The 22734-nt window shown below is 52.7% G+C and overlaps 1 protein-coding gene across 7 annotated transcripts in view; it reads right to left on the bottom strand.

Annotated features, from left to right (window-relative positions):
• TMEM63C (transmembrane protein 63C) overlaps nt 1-22734 on the bottom strand; it is a 71375-nt gene that overhangs the window by 8542 nt on the left and 40099 nt on the right. For 6 of the 7 annotated variants that reach the window (XM_079915058.1, XM_079915060.1, XM_079915057.1 and 3 more), the window contains 16 exons: nt 20832-20869; nt 15832-15974; nt 14375-14423; nt 12449-12557; nt 10990-11063; nt 10299-10379; nt 10063-10186; nt 9175-9308; nt 7658-7780; nt 7068-7221; nt 5543-5649; nt 4425-4511; nt 3788-3853; nt 921-1083; nt 580-685; nt 66-233 (listed from right to left, as the gene is read on the bottom strand). In XM_079915058.1, coding sequence (XP_079771184.1) covers nt 66-233; nt 580-685; nt 921-1083; nt 3788-3853; nt 4425-4511; nt 5543-5649; nt 7068-7221; nt 7658-7780; nt 9175-9308; nt 10063-10186; nt 10299-10379; nt 10990-11063; nt 12449-12557; nt 14375-14423; nt 15832-15974; nt 20832-20869 — 1726 coding nt within the window. The remainder of the gene's footprint in view (nt 1-65; nt 234-579; nt 686-920; nt 1084-3787; nt 3854-4424; nt 4512-5542; nt 5650-7067; nt 7222-7657; nt 7781-9174; nt 9309-10062; nt 10187-10298; nt 10380-10989; nt 11064-12448; nt 12558-14374; nt 14424-15831; nt 15975-20831; nt 20870-22734) is intronic. The other variant, XM_079915061.1, reaches the window with a different exon arrangement.

Genomic DNA, 22734 nt, shown 5'->3' on the forward strand with positions numbered 1-22734 from the left:
TTGAGGGGTGACGGAGCCATGGGGAACGGGCAGAGGCGGGATGCTGGGGCGGGCTGGGTACCTACCTAACCGCAGGACGGAGAAGAAGAGCATCCAGAGCAGACCCAGGAGCGGTGCGAAGACGGCCTGGTGGACGGCAGCCATGTGGATCTGCTCGTTGAGTTTGGTGGGTGCATAGGAGTAGTACATGTTATAGCGGTCCGTGACATGCTTCATGCACAGGTAGAGTAGCCCTGGGGGCCGGGAGATGGACGCACGCTCAGCGGCCGTCCCAAGGCTCCCCACCCAGGCCTGAGATGCTAGATTCAGGTCTGTCAGAGTGGCAAGGGCCAAGAACAGGCTGTGGGAGCTCCACGGTGCTGACCTCTGGGACCAGCAGCTTCCCTTGAGCCCCTAGAACCTATTCTGTCAACAAACATCCTATGTAAACAGCCACCCAACCCCTGACTGGCTTGGCTCTGACCTGGCCCCTCCCACCCTTCCGGCAGGCTGTCCCTCCTGATCTAGGAGGGAGCTGGATGCTGTGGGGCTCCCAGTCCGAGGGTGTGCAGTCCCCAGGGAGCTTCAGGGATGACTCACCGAAAGGAACAATGATGGGGCAGGTGATGCTGTACGCCATCACCACGCTGAAGACGTTCAACATCCACGCGTACTCGCGCCCATACTGGAAGTCCATGGCCTGGTTCTGGGGCAGAAGGCAGGGGTCCTCCTCAGGTGACCTGGTCCACTTGGCTTGCTGCTTCTGTGCTCCTTGTCTGGGATGGCAACCTCCCTTCCAACCCTGGTGTCCGAGAAGCACCTCGCCCCACCTCACCATGCCTCCCACCTCCGGTCCCTCCGTGCTTCTAACAGGCCCCCTTCCTGACACCCGCCCAAGGGAGACTCTGAGGGCCGTGCTCAGGGAAGGGCCTGGCCCTCACCATTCTGATGTGGACTCTCTCCGGCTCCGACCTGGAGAAGAAGAGGCGGGTGGTGTACAGAAAGAGGGACCCCAGGCGCAACAGCTCCATGCCTGTGCCAATCAAAGCTGACGTGATCACGTAGTTGACAAAGAAGGCGCCATTGTCTGGCAGGAACACACACCTGGGTGGAAGACAGCCACAGAAGCCGGGGAAGAGGGAAAGGGCAGAGGTATTGGGAGGAAGGAGGAGAGAGAGGAAACGAATTGAGGAAGTGGGGATGGGGTGGAGGTAGAGATGGGGAGAATAGCTTTCCAATACAGTCATCCCTCGGTATCTGTGAGGGATTGGTTCTAGGAGCCCCTGTGGATACCAAATCCAGGGATGCTCAAGTCCCTTACATGAACTGGCATAATATTTGCATATAACCTAGGCACATCCTCCTGTATACATCCTCCTGTATACGCTAAATCATCTCCAGATCGCCTATAATGCCTAACACAATGTAAACAGCTGTAGAGACAACGTACATGCTGTGCAAGTAGCTGCCTGCACACAGCAAATTCAAGTTTTGCTTTTGGGAACTTTCTGGAATTCTTTTCCTGAATATTTTTGATCTGCAGTAGGTCAAATCCGAAGATGTGGATATGGAGGGCTGACTGTCTACGTGTGTTCTCAGACCAGTTTAAGTTAACAAGGGCCCTTCTGAGCAGGGCTGGGGGTGGTCTATGGCATTTGTGGATGGGTTAGGAGGTACGTGCACTGGCTTGCTCTAAAGAAGGGCTGTTTGACGAGTGGATAAAGAAGATGTGGCACATGTATACAAAGGAACATTACTCAGCCATGAAAAGGAACGAAATTGGGTCATCTGTAGTGACGTGGATGGACCTAGAGACTGTCATACAGAGTGAAGTAAGTCAGAGAGAGAAAAAAAATCGTATATTAACACATATATGTGGAATCTAGAAAAATGGTACAGGTGAACCGGTTTGCAAGGCAGAAATAGAGACACAGATGTAGAGAACATACGTATAGACACCAAGGCGGGGGAAGCGGGGGGCGGGTGGTGGTGGTGGGATGAATGGGGAGATTGGGATTGACATGTATACACTAATATGTATAAAATAGATAACTAATAAGAACGTGCTGTATAAAAAATAAATTAAAATAAAATTCAAAACAAATAATAAAGAAGGACTGTTTGACTTGGATCCACAGACCCTGGAGAGTCCATAAGTAGAATTTTGCGGGTCTGTGACCTTGAATAGGGAAAAGATTACATCTTTACTTTCTCCGATTTAGCACCTCCTTCCATTAAGAGCATGGGCAACAAATCACAGCGATGTCAGCCATAGCCATGAGTCTGTCACCAGTTGAAATGAGGTATTTTCATATCGTGTTGTACTTATTGCTGAGCCCTTACGATACCATTTGTGCTCATCATCATTTCAAAATGATGCTAGTTATTAGTCAGGCCACTAAATTAGACATGCTAAATTCACATGATTGAGACTTTTCTGTCTGCACATGCGTGTTTCACATAGCTAGCTGGCCGACCTCAACTAGTAGTCATTCAGCCACCTGAATGGATGGGCACACTGCCTGTTCTCACGCTGGTGACCCAGGCATCTCTGTTGCTTTCCAGTGTCTCCATCTACACAATTCTGTCACCTTCCTTGAAAAGAGAAATCTGTAAGCCCCTGGACATATTTCATAACTCCTTCAAACACTATTCCTTCTTGAGGGCATCAGAGTTGAGTCATGAACTCACAATTCTTTTCTTTCTCATATACAAACTGTATTGAAGATAATGACCTAGCCAAAGATGAACTCACTCATCTTGGAAAAAAATCAACTTATTACAGTTATAGTTTAATTGTAGAAAGCTTGGAGAATTCTGGTCCTTGCCCTATAAAGCAAGCTATGAAAGCTTGCATGTCATTTGCAATAATATACCTTTGAAAATTGGGACTTTCAACATTTGGAACCCTAAAACCAAAACAAAACAAAAAAGAAAGTGGCTGGATATCTAACACAACATGCATGTTGCCTTGTCAAAAATCCACTCCCCTGCCCAACTTAATATTCTTTTTCTAGGTAAGTAACATCACCTTTCACACCGATGCCTTTAAAACAATAAAATGTTACTTTTGCTTGCCTACCTTTAGAATGCATCAGCCTATTATTAAACGTGTTAATAGAGATTGCATTACAAATTTGAATTTTAAAATATTTTGATAACTATGTTTCAGCATAATTGGTTTTTGTTATAACCCAGGTATTTTGTACGTTTAAAGAAATCTATTAAGAGTACATGTAAAACTGGCAAAATCTGAACAAGCTCTGTGGATTCTTTCAACATCAATTTCCTGGTTGTGATATTGTACTATAGTTATGCAAGATGTTACCATTGGGGGAAACTGGATAAAGGGTACATAGGGGGCTTCCCTGGTGGTGCAGTGGTTGAGAGTCCGCCTGCCGATGCAGGGGACACGGGTTCGTGCCCCGGTCCAGAAGATCCCACGTGCCGCGGAGCGGCTGGGCCCGTGAGCCATGGCCGCTGAGCCTGCGCGTCTGGAGCCTGTGCTCCACAATGGGAGAGGCCGTGGCAGTGAGAGGCCCGCGTACCGCAAAAAAAAAAAGGTACATAGGACATTTTTTGGGGCAATTTCCCTCAAATCTACAATTAGTTCATTCAGAGAAGGAGTCCCTGGGCTTTACCCCCAAAGGGGTCCATGGCACAGGAAATGTTAAGAGGCTGCCTAATGAGAGTGTTAACATGCATTCACCTCTACCTGTATGAGCAAATAAAGGATACACATATCCACCTGGTGTGAAGCCCCAATGCACACTGGGAGTACACCTGAAACATGCACTCTAGTACTCACTGGAACCTGATGGATGCCTGTTCCAGATAGTAGATGTCAAAGAGCCAGCGGAAGAAGACATCCAAACTAGAATAAAGAATCAAGCACAAGAAAAAGAACAAGAATAAAGCAGACCCTTCAGTTAATGAATCTATGACCTAAGGTCTGGGGTTCAGTTCCTCTTGGGCTGGCCTCCTTCCTTTCAACCTCCCTTGTCCAATCCCCAAAGACTCTTGCATCTTAATATTCTAGCTGGCCAATCCACACTGCCTCTCTTCTTAATGCTGGGCGCTAACCCTTTGGCCTTTCAGCTCAAGGCCTCCCCTCTAGCAAACCTTTGCCAGCCATTGCTCCCATGGTGTTCTCTCCCTCTTCTGAATTTCTACTGCACATTCTTCCCACCTTGGGCTGTCAGTTAGCTGATAGGTACAGCTTGTTTCCCCAGCTGGAGGATAAGCTCTTTGAGGTCAGAGTTCATGGCTGACAGCCTAGAGTTCACATGATACCTGACTCATGCCAAGCTCAGGACAGGCACTGGACTGTCATTTGAGGAATGGATTTGCAGCAACCAGAGGTGGGCCTACAGTGTCTGAAGGAGGAGGTTCCAACTCTAGGGTGAGCCTGGCTGACAGAGGAGAGAGAATTGGAGGTGAGGTACCTGGTCAGTCCCATAGAGGGCAGAATGACCACCATAAACACCAGAAAGATGTAGCACTTGTGCACTATGATCAGATTCTGAGCTGATCTAGAAGGAAACAAAGAGAGACATGATAAGAACCAAACGCCTTACTACAGAATGAAGAGAGAGAGAGACGGCTACCTGGCCTAGAAAATGGTTTCACAGTGCATACCAGTGCCATCTCCACGGAGCACTGTGAGCTGTGCTGTGGCTGGGAGCAGCAGGAAAGAATAGCATGATCAACTAGTGATGTCTGCCTTGGGCATAAGAAAAGGAAGGGAAGGCACACACATACCATATACTTGACATCTCTGTTCAAGGGACATTACTAATGATACTCAGAATTCTTGCAGAGTTTCAATAAGCAACATGAACCCTGTTCTTGGCCAGAGGAAAGACCAGTAAGGATTTCTGTTAAGATAAACCTCCTGGCTTACTGCCTGATAGAATGATAGAAACTTTTGGTGCAGGAAATAACTTTTGAGACCCACGCAGCCTTCAGGCCAAAGCAGGTCCACCTGCCCCAGCATACGGTAAATCCTTTCTAACTAATTAGCTCCTACCATAGAACTATTAGTGCTAATAAATAGGAAATAGCTCTTAATTGTTTAAGATGTGGGCACTGTGTAGGCTACGTGGGTCTGCAGTCAGATTGAGTGCAGGGGCTCCTCTGCTCTGGCCATAGCAGCTCTTCTGACATTTTCCAAACAAGTCCTGCTCTCTCACTCTCATCCTCTGCCCTCTGCCTGGAATTCCTGGCGCTGTCTATCTCTGCCCGCAGCTCCAGACCCTCAGCGCGTGGCTGGAGGCTGAGGGAGCAGCCCGAGGAGGGCTGGGTTTTGACCCCACATGCCTGGTATGGTGGCCCTATCTCAGCATCCCTGAGCCCAGAGGCCCAGAGGCAAACCCATCCCCTCTTTCCAAAGAAAAAGAAATCGTTAGTGTTTTGGGATGGTTTCAGGCATCAAAGCCACCCCATATCTATTCCATTCCTGAGGCCAGACAGGAAGCCAGAGTCCTAAGCTGGTGGGGTTTGGGGGGGCAGAGGGAGAAGCAGGTGCCGAGAGCAGGGCTAGGAGGGGGGGCCCCCAGCTCACCTGGTCCAGTGGGCTTCAAGGAAGGCGGACAGGTAGACGATCAGAGGCAATATCACCGTAAAGGCCCAGAGCAACAGGGAGGGGAAGAACTGGGTCACGATGGGGCTCTGTAGGGGTGGAGCGGAGAAGGGCAGAGAGACGTCAATGCGAGAAGCTCCATTCTCCTTGCAGGCTTCCCTCGCCTTTGCCCACGTCCCTGGCCTCTTCTCCAGCTCAGCCCCAGAGCAGGCCTGGTGTCCCCGAGGCTGCACAGTGCGCCTGGCCTTTCTGACCCGCCTTCCTGGTCAGGGGTCTGCCCAGCCGGGGCGGCCGGTGGCTGACACCCCAAGGTCAAGTGACATCCCCAGGGAGTGCAGGCCTTCGACGCTGAGGTCACGGGAGGGGTGCCCTAGGCTGCCCCTAGTGACTTGGCCCTAAGGCCACAGCCAGCTGCTGTCACTCATGTCTCAGACCTCAGGGAGGAGACACTGCTTTTTTTTTTTTTTACAGTACGCGGGCCTCTCACTGTTGTGGCCTCTCCCGCTGCGGAGCACAGGCTCCGGACGCGCAGGCTCAGCAGCCATGGCTCACGGGCCCAGCCGCTCCGCGGCATGTGGGATCCTCCCGGACCGGGGCATGAACCTGGGTCCCCTGCATCGGCAGGCGGACTCCCAACCACTGCGCCACCAGGGAAGCCCCCGGAGACGCTGCTTTTGTTGTGATGTTGTGTGAGACGTGGCAAAGAGGGGGAGGGTATGGAGCAAGACTTCCCAGGGAGAGCTGTGGTGCCCTTGCCTGGGGCCTATTGAGAAGCTGACAAAGGAGGCAAAGGTAGGCATCGGCAGCAGACGTGCTTGGCTGCGCGCACGCGTGGGTGCATGTGTTTTGCTGGAACAGGCACAGGGATAACAGGAAAGGAGGGGCCTTCTGGGATCACTACGACAGCCTTGAGGCTATGGAACTTGGAAACGAGCCAGTCCAGCTCCTCGGAACACCTCTGTCCATATGAAGCAGCCCTTCCCTCCAGGGATGACTCCTGTGAGCCATCGCACACGCCCAGCCAGCTGTGGGTGTGTCTGGAAGTGCGGGAAGTGGAGACAGAGCTGGAGGGCCTTCTCCTCTAGAAGGGCTGCCTTGGAACTAACCTCTGCCTGCCCCGCTCTCAACCCTGTCTTCAGAGCAGGGAGCCCAGCTCTAGGGAACGTGGGGAGAACGGAGCTGTCACGCTCGCCACACCTTCTGCTGCCCCTTTTGTACCTCTAGCTGGGCCCAATGTAAAGCAGCCCTCCAAGCCCACCCCCCAAACTCATCCCAGAACTTGCCTGGGGCTCCCCCACTCTTCAGCCCCGGTCCCTAAGATGGGCAACGACCCACATTCATGCCCTTTAGAGCACAGGAAGCGCTGTGCCACCATTTACACCGCTGCCACGGCCACAAGTGTGCGGGCATCGGAGTCACGTCCCAGTGGGCCTCCCACCCCCTCCTCGCCTGAGTTCTTCCTTCATCTCCCTGGGGCCCCCGCGCCTGGCCTGGGCAGAGGAGGCACCTTCAGCTTCTCCATGGGGCGGGTGACGTTGTACATGTCGATGGTGTTGATGATGATGGCAGGCGTGGTGAGGAAGAAGAAGAGGAGGAAGAGGAAGGTGTTGATTGCGATGAAGCGGGCCCACCAATGGAAGCGGCGGACAGACAGGTGTTTCCTGGGCAGGACGGAGGAGGGAGACGCACTTAGGACCCCGGGTCTCAGCCCTCAGACACAGCCCGTGCTGCTTCCTGTGTGCCAGCTGTGGACCAGGCTGCCCTGGTCTAATTCAAGCCCGTGGGCCCACCCACACCTGCATGAGACAGCCCTGGGCCTTCCCCTCAGCCACACCACTTGTAAAGCGAGCCAAAAAAACGATCCGAATTCTTTCTGCAGGAAAAAACTCTTTCCCCAAAGACTGGTGCCTTCCATGCTTGTGGTGGGGTGGGCTTGGGCGTGGGAGGAGGCTGTGATGCCCACGAGAGAAACAGCCCAGCGGGGGCCGTGTGTGGGCAGTGAAGCAGGAGGACAGGCCCTGACTCCCTTCCCCGTCCTACGGCCTTCTTCAGTCCCAGAGGAGCTCAAAGGAGAGGGGAGGGACGGAGAGGGCTTACCAAATAATGTCTTTGGGGTGTGGGGCAAGGACAACCCTCCAGCGGTCGGATTTGACGACGGTGGTCACCGAGGACTGTTGGGCCGACACACCGCACTGGATGAACTTGTAATCCTCCAGGATGCTGCGGAGATGCGGGAGCAGACAGAGGTCCGGGGGTGAGGACGATGGCCCGCGGTGGGGGAGGGCTCATGCCAGGGGCCCGGGGCCGCTGTGGTCATCCCACAGGTAGAGACTCATCCACTTCCTGGGAAGTCTTGGAGACTTGGATATGTCTCTCTCGACCTTGTAAGTGGGCAGTCCCCAAGGCCTAGTCACTGAACGAAAGGGGCGTTAGAGGGAGGGACTGTCCAGGAAAAAGGGGGCCACACGGTTCTCAGTTCACGTCTTTTCCCCTTAACAGTAGTGACAGCACAAAGACGCGCTCTTTCTGTGAGGTTGACAGGAGAGGTATTCATTTCAGCCCCATCTTAGTATCCGTAGCTACCGACTATTGAGTTCTACACAGTGCATGACGCTGTGCTAATTGGTGATTAACATCGTCTTAATTGCACAGATTACTGAAGACACAACCAAAGAGGGGCGGGTGCTGGCACCGGAGCCTCATCTTTGGTTTTCTAATTCACACATCTGCTGTAATTAGACCTTAGATCCTCTCTGCAGAGAGTAACTAGAACACATATCCCTTCTTAACCCTCTGGGAGGAGGACAGGGAAGATATACGTAATCAAATCTGATAGGTAAGAAATTAGAGGGTGTAAGTGACTTGCAAAATTGTACACAATTTTTTGCGACTAAACTCTAGCTTCTGCCACTGTTCCTTGGTAGGGTTGGGGGCGGTGAGGACAAATGTGGTGAGTGATCAGGCTCCCTCGGGGAGAGGAGGGCCCCATAATCCTCAAAAGACTGATTCTGAGGCTCCCATCTATTTGACCCAGTCCTAAGATTCCTTCCAGAACATTCCAGAGTGGCCCTCATCCACTCCCTATCAAGGTGGGGCTGCCAGAGGCTGACGTGGAGGAGAGAGGAGGCAGTAGGGCTATGAATCAGGGGAGGTTTGCAGCAGGAGAGGAGCAATGGCAAGCAGGGCTCCTCTACCCTGACTCTGTCACTCGTGGTGAGGGGAGGGGTGATGTGCAATGAGGGAGAACTGGGTGCCATTCTTGTCAAGGCCTGGAAGAGGAACCAAGAGGTCAACAGCTACTCTGACCACTTCTGTGCTGAAGCAAGAACATATGGGAGTGAAGAGCCCAGGGCCTGGGCATCTCTGGAGACAAGCTGAGCCTGGCAGCTGGGGGAAGACGGATGTGGCCATGCTCTAGAAAGCAAGATGGTGGCTCCATGCCCATGAGGAGCATGGAGGGGTCGAGGGGAGGGCAGAATATGGCAAACCGGAGGGAGGCTCGCTCTCCTCCTCCCCTTGGCTGGAATGGGGGTGAAAGAGGATGGTTTCAGAGAAGCAGAGGCCCACTGTCAGGGCTGGGCTGGGCACAGCAAGCAGCTGGCCCTGGCACTCACTGCTTTGTCATCCTGGAGTCCTGGAAGGTGACAAAGATCAGGTCCAGACGCTTCAGCCGCACGCGGTTGAGCTCAGCGTTGAACTCATCAGTCAGCTGCTCCTCCAGCTCACTATAATACTGCTCTGCGTCTACCTGGGGTGAGATGTGGCCCTCAGAGCTGGAGCAGCCAGAGCTCCAGGCCTCACGCCTGGATGGGAGGCCTCTCTCCACTCAGGCGGCAGGCCCGAGGGCTCGGTTCCATCCCCGGCTCCCTTGGAAGCCCGGCAAAAAGCTCCAGACCCCAGGTGGGCTCCAAGATCCCAGCTCTAGAAGAGGAAGAGGCTATGACTCTGAGATTAGCTCCCTGCTCTTAGATCTAGCGAAAGCGAGGCATCGCTGGGGGTAAGGGGGTGCCTTTGGACTCCGAGTAGCCTCCAGAGGAGTGACAGAATGTGTCTGTAGCATTTTCAGGAAAGGGGATGATTCTTTTTCTGGACTCGCTGGAGTTCAGTCCTGCCAAGACCTCCTTCTAGCCACGGTGGTTGGGCGATAAGACTGAATCCACTGCTTTCAAATATTCCTGTCCTAGCTCTCTGAAAGCCCGAGGCCTGGGAGCCTATAGCAGCCTGCTGTGACCTCACTGGTCCTCCCATCCAAGCCCAGGAGGGGCCAAGAACAAGCGTCCCTGGATCGCTCCGGAGGGGGCCCCAAGGAAGACTCCTCTCAACAGCGAGATAGGACGGGTGGAAAGGAAAGCGGGAGCCAGGTGCCGCAGCACAGAGCAGACCTGAATGAGGCCTGTGGCCCCAGGGTGCGGGCAAGGGGCGCTGCCCAGAGCCCTGGACAAAGCCTGGAGACCCGGTGCCCTAGCCCCTCCGCTGTGTCCCCCGATGCCCTTGCCAGTTACCTCTTTAAAGCAAACCCAGCACTTGCAGAAGCACAGCCGGGAGCAGGGATGGACCTTGATCATCACCTTCCCCTTCTTCTTGGCCTTGGCAGTGTAATAGAGCCGGCCCCGCATTGCATGGCGCCTGTCAGCCAATGGGCAATGGGAGAAGGATCTTGTGGTCAGGGTGCCAGCAGAGCCACAACCTCTCCTTCTCTCCCCACCCCAGATTCAGACAGGTCCCGCTACAGCCTCACCTCTGATCGTCCAAGTCAATCAGGGTCCTGACGTCGTAGCAGAAGTGGACTCTGGTCACTACGCACCCTGGATAGGCCTCACTGAAGCCACAAACATGGAGGTTGAGCCATTCCGTAGGGCTGGGGACCTCCCCCTTCCCCACCCCCCACCCCCTACCCAGAGCTACAGCCTACAGGGCTAGGGGGCTCAGCTATACCCATGGTTCCTGCTGCTTGGATGGTAGAATCCACCCCTTGCTCCTAAGGCTGGATGTCAGGGTTGATCCCTGTTAATCTGAGAGTTGCCACATCTTCCCCAGGTGACACAGAACAGGGCCAGGGAGCAGAGCTGGAAATTGCTGCTCATGGAGAGATAACTGGCTCCTGTGGCTAGGAGCTCGGGTCACAAAAGTTGCCTCAAGATGACCCGCTCTAGATAACTGCCATCTGGCAGCTCCCTGGGCTCCACAGTTGGCGGTACAAGGGTAAGGCATTCCCCATCACACCCATGCCAAGCAGAAATTCCCTGACTTCAGAAACCCTGCTCTGGCCCCAACCAGGGCCTCCCCCATTCTGCAAGGTTGATCCTGAGCTGAATCTGGGGTGAGCCACAGCCCCACTCCACCATCCTGTGCATCACGACCCACATGAGGACCCAGGCAGGGTTACCAGGAGGATGCAATCCACGCCTCAGCCCACCCGACCCACTTACTGAAAATGCTTAATGATGATCTCTGGGTCTTGGATGTCCGTGGGGACATAGGTGATCATTAGTGTCCTTGTGACCTAGGTGGGGAAGGTCAATGGAGAAAGAAGCCTGTGCTCACACAGGACTCCTGGAGTCTGGGTCTTCAGGTGGCCCAGAACCTGGAGTGGGTTTTCTACTCACACCAGGCCGCCTCCTTGCTGGGTGAGCCAGGTGTCAGCTGCCCCAGCCCATGTCCCTGGGGTCAGCAGGCCGTGGGAAGCTGCAGCCCGGGAAGCTACACCTCTGTTAACCTCTGTGCCCCCCGTGGACTCCTTGCCATAGACGGCTGTGATGGAGGGCGAGCCAGAGGCTGCAGACAGGGCCTGGGGAAGGACCACAGCCCACGCCCTGCAAGGGCTGCTCACACCCTCTTGTTGATTACAGTCTCCCCGCACCTCCGCCGCGCCAAGTGACGTCCCACCTCGCTGGGTCGTCCCTCTCATCAGACTGTGCAGGGGAGTTAGGAGGCGAGCTAGACTCTGGGGAGGGAATGTGGAAGCCCCTCAAAGTCCACATTTTATTCTGTGAGTGGGAAATGTCTTCCTGAGCCATCGCCTCAAGGTGACAGTCTGGTAAACTGTGCTGCAAGAGAGGGGAGTCTGGGCAGAAGCTTCTGGTGGCAAGAAGGAAAGCTGAAGTGGCCGAGTCCAGACTGGTCAGGGGTGCCCAAGCCTCAGGCTGAAACATTCGGGATTACCTTTCAGGGGTATGTGCGTTTGCATTCTGGGGTGGGGTAAAGTGAATCCGTCCTTTAGGATGGACAGCTTGAAGGAGCTGATCTCGCTTTTACCTGCCACCTTCCACCGCAGAAGACCCTACCCACCTAGTGGTCCTTCCTGGGATCACCTCCCAAATAAGTGAACGCTACTCAAATCCCTGTCTCAGGGTCTGCTTGGGAGGTAGGATGGGGGACACACAAACCAAGACAGTGGGGACAACACTGGGGCAGGACATGGGGTCTCTGACCTCAGGGAGATGGTGGAAGGGCAAGAAGCTTGGGCACAGCAAGTCAAAATATCTACCCAGAGGGTCAGCAGGGGGCCTTGGCCGCTGAAGACGGAGGCCCCTCGCAGGTTCAGGGCTTAGTTAAGCCTTTAGTTTTCTGACGGTGGGGAGCTCCAGGGGTCCTTGGAGAGGGTCCAGGGCAGCAGGGGTGCAGGGGGAGAAGGCACCTGGGAGCAGCTATTTACCAATTGGTTTGGAAGTGTATTAGTGGTTTAACAGCCCAGACAGATGTGCCAGGTGACGATTCCCAGGGATAAGCAGAGGAGGCTTGCCCTACTCAGGTGAGACTGCCCACCCCCAGGTGTGCAGAACACACCAAGCTGGGATGCCTCTGAAGTATGGGGGTGGGATGGTGTCCGGCTGGGGAGAGCCTCTAGCCGAGAGGGTGTTGCTCTGGTAGCTCTTTTCACTTACTCACCTTGTAGCTCTTCTTGGGCACAAACCCTAAACAGTGATGAGTCATGAAGAGGAAGTTGGTGACAAAGTATAAGAAAGCGAAGAAGCTGTGCAGCCACAGGAACTTACTCCTGCCAAGAACAAGACACAGGAGGCGTGAGACCCCCACTTCCACCCCACACGGTCTCCCCAGCGCCACCCTCTGGTGCCTCCAGACACTCAGGCACCTTGGAAGGGAATGGAGAAGGGGACGTCCACTCCAACTAATAGAGGCTCACGTTCATTGAGTGCTTACTATACGTCAGGCCCAGGGTGGGACTAGATGCTTTGTGGACATTTTCTCACTAGACTCTTGCACCTCGTGAAGGTGGTACTGTGAATGTCTTCATTTTACCCGTAGGGAAACAAGGGCTAGAGTGACCGCTCGAGGTCACTCCTAGCTGTGGCAGTGCCGGGAGGTGAACCCGGAGCTGCAGAAGCACTTACACTCTTCACGCCGTGTCGTGCTGCCGGCGGTTGTGGCTCAGGCCGCCCCCGCCGACCGTGAGGACAGCAGGAGGGGCCACCCGGCCTCTGTGGTAAGGGACTCCGGGGTCACACGCAGGCCTGCAGATTCGGCCCGCCTCCCTGGGGTAGGAAGAGGGCTGGCGCTTGGGCTCTGTGCTCACGTGATGCTGTCCCAAGGCATCCAGCCAGGAGGACCGCTCGGAAATAGGGCCCGCCTTATGTGGTGCAGTTGGAGGAGAGAAAGGCTGCCTTGCTTCAGAATATCTCCTCACCACTGTCCCCGCGCTGGCATTTCACCTAACCTCCCCCATCTAGTTACATGTTTCTCTCCTCAGTGTTCTCGGAGGGGGCAAGGTGACACGGTCCCTAAGGGACATTCCAGCTCTCTGCCAGTATGGACTTACAAACGTTGAAGGCTCTTTGCTGCCCTATTAAAATTCACTTCTAGTTGGGAAGTTGTAGGTGCCACACTTACAACAGTGGCTGGCCTGGGAGAGGCTGGTAAGCTCTGCTCTGGTGTTGCCAGTACCCGGGAAAGAGTTGGTTGAAGGTGGAGGCGAGAGGGTGCCCAACCATTCTGCTGAGTTTGGACTTTGATGGATTTGGAATTTGACGGAGTTTGCAGGGGTGCAGGGGCAGGGGACCAGGGGTGGGGCAAGGGGAGGTGGGGCAGGAGTGTGCAAACCCCACTCACACCTGCTTCAGGTATTGGAAGTAGTGCTTCAGCTCTGTCAGGAAGTCGGCCAAGCCTGGCCATGAGACCTAGGGGGGGACTGATGTCTCAGCCTGGACCGGCAGGGCCGCATCTGGCTCAGTACAGATTGATCTGGTCACCAACTGGGTTGGCTGACGTTAAAATCCACAGGTTCCCAGACCATGAGGGCTGGAGGGGGCTTAGAGGTCATGTCCAACAGCTCTTCCCCCCACCATGGACTAGGGATGAAGCTCAGAGTGGGAGGGTGCACTGCCCCAGACCCAGGGCAGGCTAATGGCAAAGCCGGGGCATGAACCCAGCTCCTGTGGTTCCTCTGTCTCGCTGCTGTGGGAGTCAGGTCTGAGCTTCACTCGGTTATATGAAGGTTGACCTGAACTATTTTGTGGGCAGGGAAGCAATACCTTAAACCTCTGCTTACTGCAGTAATCCTGTTGGGAGCTGGACATACTAAGCAAATAGGACCATATTTGCAAATCTTCAGGAGTGACCCGTTTAGGTAGTTCCACCCATTACAGAGATGGGGACACTGAGACACCAAGAATACTTCCTCACCAAGAGGATGCAACTTCCGGCATCCCACCTGGAACCTGGGCTCCCCAGGAAACCAGGCCTTTCTTATCAGCAGAGTGGGGCTCATGCTTCGGACCCACACATTGGACCATCTCTCCACGCTAACACCCAGCCCCCAAGCCAGTAGAATGGGAGGTAAGAGGATCAGGTACCTACTCTGTGGAGACATTGACAATGGTGGTCCGACCAAAGTGACTATTCCAGTCTGAAAGAGAAGAAAGTTGCTGACCTCAAGCCTGGCACCTTGACTGGTTGGGTGCCAGACTTCAGGGTTCCTGAGCGAATGCCCGGGGTCTAGAGATGCTTGTCTACGTCCTGGTCTTCCTTCTAGTTCCCCAGAGGTTGTCCCCAGCTTCCAAACAGCCCCATCAGAGGCCTCCTCTCCTCCCTGGGACTGCTGACTGGGGCTCCTCGGCTGTGAAGCAAGACCGAGCATTGGTGCGGCAACCCCAGGGCGTGACTGACTCAGGGTAGACACCAGTGAACGCTGGTGGGAGGGACCCGGCAGCCCCACCATGAGCGGAATGATGAAATTAGCAACACTGTTACCGCTGGCAACAATCACAAAACCCAGAACTTCTGAAAATGCATTGCTGCCTCATTCAAACAGAGCAAATCCTTCTGGCTGAGTGTATCAGTGCGCTGGTTTAGACATCTCCAAGTTTTATGAAATCATACTATCATTGTCGTACTATCATACTATCATTGCCAACATACTAGCTCTTAGGATGAGAATCTGGGAAGGCAGGGCTCAGTAGTTATTTACTCTGGTGGTGGTATTTGGTAGCATGAGAAATGGGGGCTACCTTGAAGTAACTGAGGTCTACCACTGGCCGAGGAGAAATAGGTGGAAACTTGAGCAATCAGCATACACCTGGCTGCCACCTGGGCACTTAAGGTGCTATCCTGTACCACCTAGTTGTATGGGCCTCATACAGCTCTATGTTTGCATTTCCTAGTGAAACCCTGGCTGTTATTCAAAGTGCCCACTATCAGGCACTGTGCCAACCACTTGACACGCATTGTCTCTCTATCCCTATGACAGTTGAGGAAACTGAGGCCTGAGGACACTGTATAAGATGAAATAATTTTCTGGGAAGCAGATGTGGGTAAAAGTTGGGGAACCATGATTTTTCTGTCTTTGAAGCCCAAGCCCTCACCCACCACATTATTGTGTGAAAATTTACCCTGTTATAAGGAGTGTGGATAGAATCCCTATGAGAAATTCTGCGTGCTGTGTCCATCAGAGTGGGTACAGAGAGAGATCAGGTCCAGAGATCTTTGTAGTGGGTCACATGTCATAACAAGCCCTCCAGGAACATCTGGACAGATGCAGTGTGGGGTCATAAATAAACATTCAGTTTTAGACTGAATTACTACTATCTGCCTTCTGTGTGCCAGGCCCTGGGCCAAATTTATACCAAAAGAGGTATCATCTCCGGTTTCCACGTGAGAGAACTGAAGCGTGGGTTGCCTAAGGTCACATAACTAATTTTGAGAAGTGCAATTAAAATTTAGATTCCTAGACGCTCAAGACCCAAGTTCTGTCCTGCCTACCGGGCTGCCTCTTAGGTCTAGTGGGCCGGGCCCGGGACCTGCTGAGCTCTGCCTACCCAGAACATTTCCAGTGTAGTTGATGGGCAAAATGATGCCCAAGGAGGGGATGCAGAGGATAAGCACAAGGATGATGAGATGATACTGGAACATGATGTAGATACGGGCATCATCTCCACACTTGCTAATCAGATCTTCGTTCCTGGAAGAGACACAGAGACAAGGACATTGCTCAGGAGCCAGTGTGGCTACAACGGAAGTCGGAGGTAGAGGAAAGGGAGAGAAGATGACCACCCTACCCCCGAGTTTTTAATCTTTAGAGATATCACCCTTCTCAAAACTTGTTATGCCTGAAATGTATTTCACTGAATTTCACAGGCGTATCAAAGATAGAGGCTACAGATACCCTCCTGGGAATCCAGAAGCCCTCTTAAATCAGGCATTTATTTCCTCTTTTATTGCTTCTTCAAACATGTTGAGGGCTTGCTATAGCGCAGGCACTGAATAAACCATTAGTGATAACAGGATTCATCCTATTTTTCAAAAAGTTGTTCCTTAAATTAAAAAGGGGTACTCAAAGCCACAATGAGGTATCACTCCACACTGCCAGACTGGCCAAAGTTGGAAAGTCGGTGAGGAAAGTGTTGGTGAGAAAGTGCTGGTGAGGGTGTGGGATGCCGGGAGCTCTCTCACACTCACGGGTACTTACTCTGGCACACAGCTTTGGATAAGAGTGGACATTATCTACAGAAGTTGACTATAAGTATACCCTATGACCTAGCAATTCCACTCCTAGGTTTATACCCAACAGAAATACATGCACATGGGCACCAAGAGACACGTATAAGAATGTCACAGACACGTTATTTTGTAACAGCCCCAAACTGGAAACAACCTAATTGTCTATCAAAGGTAGAATGGACACAAGAATTGAAATATATATGTAGTGAAATATATATATAGTGAGCTATATACATCACATTATATGTATGTAATGAAATACCATACAGAGATAAAAATGAATGACCATAGCTGAACCCCACAAATGCAACGTTGAGTAAAAGATGTCAGGCACAAACAATACATACCATATCATTTCATATACAAAGTTCAAAAATAGGCAATACTGAACTACAGAGTTAGAAGTCAGGATACTGGTTACCTTTGGAGAGGCGGGAGGTGATAGGAGATTGGGAGGGAGAAGGAGGAGGGCTTCTGGGGTCTTGGCAATGTTCTAATTCTTTATCGGGATGGTGCTTGTATAGGCTTTGCTTGTGATGATTGAGCTGGACACATTTTTTGTGCACTTTTCTGTACGTGTGTTATACTTCAATTAAAACACTTTAAAGCAATACATGCTTATTATAGAAACTTTGGAAAATAACAAAAGAAGAAAATCATTCACCCACAATCTCATCAAACCTAAGATAATGGCTATTAATCATTTTGGCCAATTTCCTTTAGCTTCTTATTGTATTGCTGGTTTAACTTTGACTGTAGTATCAACAGCATTTGATGTACTGCTCTTTTGCTCAGCATTTAATCTTAAGTCTTTTCTGACCGTTTTACATTTTGTCTAAATATTTTTATGGCTGCCCAATAATAATGGTGACAATAGCCTCTGTTTGTGGATTATTGATTCATACCCAGCCCCAAGCTGCACGCCCCCACCTTTGGTGGACGTGCCATAGTTTACTCACCCTTGCCCTCTGATCAGACTTGAAGGTTGCATGCAACTCCTAGCACTCAGTCCAGGATTCAGATTTATTTTTCAACACTATTACAAAGAGCATATCTTTAAGGCTTTCAGTATCACCATTTAGGTAATTATTTAGAGCTCTCAACCTTTTTTTAACTTCAAGCAGTTAAAATACTTCCTGCCTTGGACTTGAGAATTAAATCCCAAGAATGGGGTGGATGAGAACTGGTGAGAAGGGAGAATGGGGGAATGTCCCCCTGCAGGCTTGGGGTGCCAAGATCTGCTCACCTGATAGAAGCAGCGTGCCAGAGGCAGGGTGAGAGCCTCCATCCAGGTGGAGGGAGCAGAGGGCTGGACGGGACGAAGAACACAAGAATCTCCTTTCTGGGCTGACAATTCCCGCCTCCCCACTGGGCCCATTGCTCCATCTGCACCAGCGCAGGTTATACTCAGCAGCCTATCTTACAGTTCTGAGGGAAGCCTGAATTTTTGAGTCTGCCTATACATATTCCTCTACTCAATTCTGTTCTCTTCCCGCCACTTTTTAAAGTGCCGGCCCCATGACATTCCAGGCATCACTCTTTCTCCTACTCACAATTAATTCTCATCTCTGCTCTAATCACTTCCTCTCCTCTACCACTTGCTGGAGACTTGCTCTACCTGTCTCATCTTTAAATTAACATCCATCTGTCTCTACAGATGCCCACACTTCTTCCCTTTCAACTACAGCCAGGTTCAAGGGCTCATTTGCTACTCTTAAAAAACAAAACCCCAAGAAACTCCTTAAGCATCCACTCCTTCACCAGTTTCCCTTCAAGTTCCATCCAATATCCTTCCTTCCCTGCTCCCACCCACCTCTTGAAAAAGGTGGCTTCCATTCTCTGCCCCTACTTCTTGGACATCTCCTCGTCCCGGAACTGCGCTCCCAGTGGAGATTCGCATCCCCAAAGCCGACATCCTCTGCTGAGCGCTCATGCTACTCAACCTTGTAGGGCTGGAGGCTGCTGACCACACCCTGTCTGGACGTCGCGCCTGCCTGGCTTCAGTGAGCCCGTGCCCTAGAGGTTGCCACCTTTTTCTCTTGTCCCAACCAGTCTCTTCCTTGGGCCTTTTCCCTTGGGTGTCCCATCTGCTCCCATGACTTCAACTACGACCTCTGTGCACCCATATCCCAAGTCTAAATCTCTAGGTCCGACCTTTCTCCTAAGCTTTAATCCTGTTTCTCAACCGCCTGCCGGTCAACTCACATGCTCACCCCGGCCCTATGTCATTAATTTCCCAACTCATCATCTCTCCTCATCTCCCAACTGGTGGTATTATTACCCTCCGCAGAAACCAGACCTCGATTTCTCCCTTTTTCCTAACTGGGTGGAAGCCAGGTGGAAACAACCCATTGACTGTTGTTGCCCCATCATCTCCCTCCCCACGTCTCCTCCGTGTTGTTTCCCTGGTCACCACACCTCTCACCTGGACACTGGAAAAACCTTCTTAGCTGCTCACGTTGCCTTTGGACTCTTCCTACTGCCATTCACCCCTCATGCCCCTGCCTACAAACAGACATCACCTGAGTGCCCCGCTCAAAAGTAGTCGCTGGCTCCCTGCTGCCTCTAAACCAAAGGCCAAGATTCTCGGTATGGTAGTCAAGCTCCCAGCTGATCCTTCCGGCCCAATCCTTCATCCCCTCTCTTGCTATGTACTCTTGTTTCTAGCCATACCAGAAGATTTACCATTTCTGGACACTCCCTGTCCATCTCTGCCCCAAACCTTTGCTCATGCAGTCCTTAATTTCTGATGGGCCCTCCACATCACAACGGTCAAAATTCTTCCCATTCCCCAAGGCCTCGCTCAAAACTATGCTTCTTCAGAACCCCCAAATTGGAATTAATTTCTCGCTCTCCCAAATGCCCTTTGCCCAGCAGTTATGCTCTCCCCATTATCAATCATGTGTAGTGGGTCTTGTCAACCCATGTTTTTCTAACTAGACTGAGTGGGCTTTGTGCGCTGGGACTTTGGCTTCTGCAGGAAAGGGCGGTCATGAAGAGCGGCATGAGAGACTGGAGGTATAGGTTTCTCTTAATAAAGATGTATTTATGCAAGCTGGTGCATGTTTTAAAAATTAACAAAGCAAAACCAGAGAAGGTGCCAAGAAATAAAAGTCTCCCCTCCACTCCCCCAACATGTGGCTAAGATTCCCACCCACGCACAAACTAGCTGTATCACTTCCTCGGGACTCTGGTGAACGATGAACGAAGACGAGAGGCCAAGGCCATGGGGAGTCCTCCACCAGTGGAGCTGGGGCTCAAACCCCAGAGGCTGCTGGTCCCAAGCCCAGCTCTGGATTCCCAAGGCCCAGTCATGGTATCTTGTGCCCCCAAAGGGTCCCAGGCCCTTCCACAGGTCTGGGGAAAGAGAGGTGCCCTGGTGTAGCTCATGCGGGTGGATGGGATCTTGTGGCAATGTCTGAATGCTCCCAGCAAGGCCCTTGAATGGTGTGGGCATGGAGGTACATGAAGGAAGAAGCCCTAAGGGCCTTGGCAAAGAAGCAGACGTGCAGGTCCAGGCAGGCCCCTGGTGCAGGTGGCCTCTGGGGAGCACTGAGGCTGCACCCTAAGGCAGGCATCACCAGGCAAGGACGGACCCTGGAGGAGGGGTTCAAAGGACAGGCAGGGCAGGCCAGATGGGGGATATTTAGGGAGAGCCCAGGAACACACAGCGCTCTGAGGTGGCGACAGCTGTGTGCACACATGTAAGTGTGTGTGCACATGTGTGTGCACGTGTGTGTGCATGTGTGTGGAGGCATGGAGCTCTGACAGGTGTCTGCTCTGCGGAGGCGTCTGGCTGGTATGAGGCCATCGGGAGATGACAGGTGACTCGGGGTCTCTCTCCTTGCCAAGCGGGGTCTCACACTAAAGAGATCCAGAAGGTGTGGTGGGCCAGGGGCTGTCCCTCCGTAATGGGCATGGAGGCTGGGAGAGGAAACCTGCCCTTCCGCCTGGTGGTTTTTGTTTTTTCCATCTAGGCAAATATAAGGAATGATGTTCACAGAAGTAAAGCAAAGAGTACCTGGGAAGGATTTCTTTTTCCTCGTGTGGGCTTCATAAAAGCATTTTTACAAGCATGTGAGAGGGGTCTTTCCTGAGAACTGTGGCAGAGGGAAAATGGGCTGTGGGCAGCGTCCAGTTCCCATTTCACCAATGGAGCACAAGAAAGCGTCCTGTGCCAGGGCCGGGCTGCGGTGGGCAGGGGGAGTGGGGAGTGGACGTTGGGACACAGAACTTAGGCCCAAGGCCTGGTCCTGCAGGGCAGGAGACCCTGTCCCCACCCTCCCCCAGACAAGGCTCAGGAAGCTCAGGCACTTACTTCATGGTGATGGTGTTGAAAAACCAGGAATAGAAGCCCTGGGGAAAAAGGAGAGAAAGTGTGAGAAAACCCAGCGCTGGGGTGTCCGAGGCAGTGAGGCAGTGTCCGGGGCTTCCTCCCCCGGCAAGGTCTGGACTGGAATCGGTGCTGAGGGAGATGTCTTTTCAGAAGTCGGGCATCCTGTTACAGCAAGTGGTGGCTTAGAGGGTGGGCCTCAGACTGGAGGGAGAGAAGGGACTTTGGGGTGGATGTCAATTGCTTTCTGTCTGTCCCTCGTTGCTTCCTTCTGGGAAATGCCCCTCCCCTATGCATGTGGCCCGTCAAGAAGGTGTCTGCTACCAGTGGTCAGTTGACCAACGGGAACATGACCCAAGAGGGGCCAAGCAAAATGCTCTTAAGGGGACTGATATGGGTGTTGGGAGAAGGGTCTTCCTCTGAGTTCTTGCATCTCGGTCAACACCAGGCATCCTGGAGGGGCTCTGTGAGTCTTTGATGCCACATGCAGGAGCTTGTCTGAGATAAAAAGCCTGCTCAGAGGAGAGAGGACCACAGAGGGGATCCTGGTGGCAATGCTGGACTTCCTGGATCTAGCTGTACCCGAAGCAGCTGCTTCCCTTAGATTTCCCCGCACTCAGGCCACACATCACCCTTTTGTTATAATGCTAACTTGAGCTGGGTTTCTTCTTCTGCATCTGGGGGTCCTGTCGTTTATACATTTCTCTCAGCGTCTTGCTGTCTGGAGTTTCCGGGTGGTGGGAAAAGGTGGCCTCAGCCGGGGGCTGGGAGGGGCTAGAGAGGCAGTCAGCTCGGGGACTGTATGCATAGGGTAGGCAGAGGGCCACAGCTCTAAAAGCTGCCAGATGTTGTAGCTGCTTCAGTTACCCTGGTCATGCTTCCTTCTGGGATCCCAGGGGTTTGGCAAAACCTTGGAAAAGGCTGCAGCTCTTGATTGGGTCACGAGCCCATCAGCGACCCAGGCAGGCCCACTTGGTTGATAGTCCCCCAGAACCACATGGATTGGGGAAGGCATATTTCCCAAAAGGAAGAAATGAGGGGCAGGCAAACATGAAACAGAAGGAGGTTCCCACCTTCTAGGCCTCCTCCCTGTGCTGGGTGGGTTGACAGTGGGAATGCCCATCAGGAATGTCCACTTGTGGGGGGACCATTTCCCCAGCTATATCCTAGGGAACTAAAGTAGGGATAAAAGCCCGGGGATGAGGCAGAGCGATGACGGGAAATGGCATGATGGTGGCAGTGGCGACTGGGAAAGTCCCAGGGAGGGGGTGAATTGCTAGACAAGACTTGGGCTGAGAGTCTGGCCACCCCTTCCCTACATGGGGAGTCTTTCCTCACCTCCCACCTCTGGGCCAACGTGCAATTCATTAAGGGAGCAAGCAGGTTTGCTGACGGGCCCTAGTGGATATGCAGAGTGGAGGAGTATCGGTGGGAGGACAGAGGTAGTGAGTAGAAGTGTGGCCTATGTACCCATGAAAGGCACGTGGACACAGATGTGTGAGTGACCAGGTATGGACCCATATTCTCTCTTTCTCTCTCCCTCTCTCTCACACACACGTGCACACACACACACACACACACACACACACACACACACACACACACTCCCCTGCATATATATTGTACCTCTGAAAGGCATAAACCATTCAGAAAACTTAGCAGCTGAACAGTGGGCCTGAGAAGCAGACACATCTCTCCTTTTCTCCCCACCCCGTGGAAATGGCCACAGGCTCCCAGGAGCCAGCTCAGCTGACAAGCCTGAGTGACAGCGGTCCGTTCACTGCACCCACCTCAGTGGCTCCATCCTCCCCACTCCCGCCACATCCGCCCTGACTTGCTGAGGGCGCTATGAGGAGACGTGTTCGCTTCACCCACTCCACTCAGCCTG

This window comes from Stenella coeruleoalba, assembly GCF_951394435.1.
Source record: "Stenella coeruleoalba genome assembly, chromosome: 2".
NCBI classification, from domain to species: domain Eukaryota; kingdom Metazoa; phylum Chordata; class Mammalia; order Artiodactyla; family Delphinidae; genus Stenella; species Stenella coeruleoalba.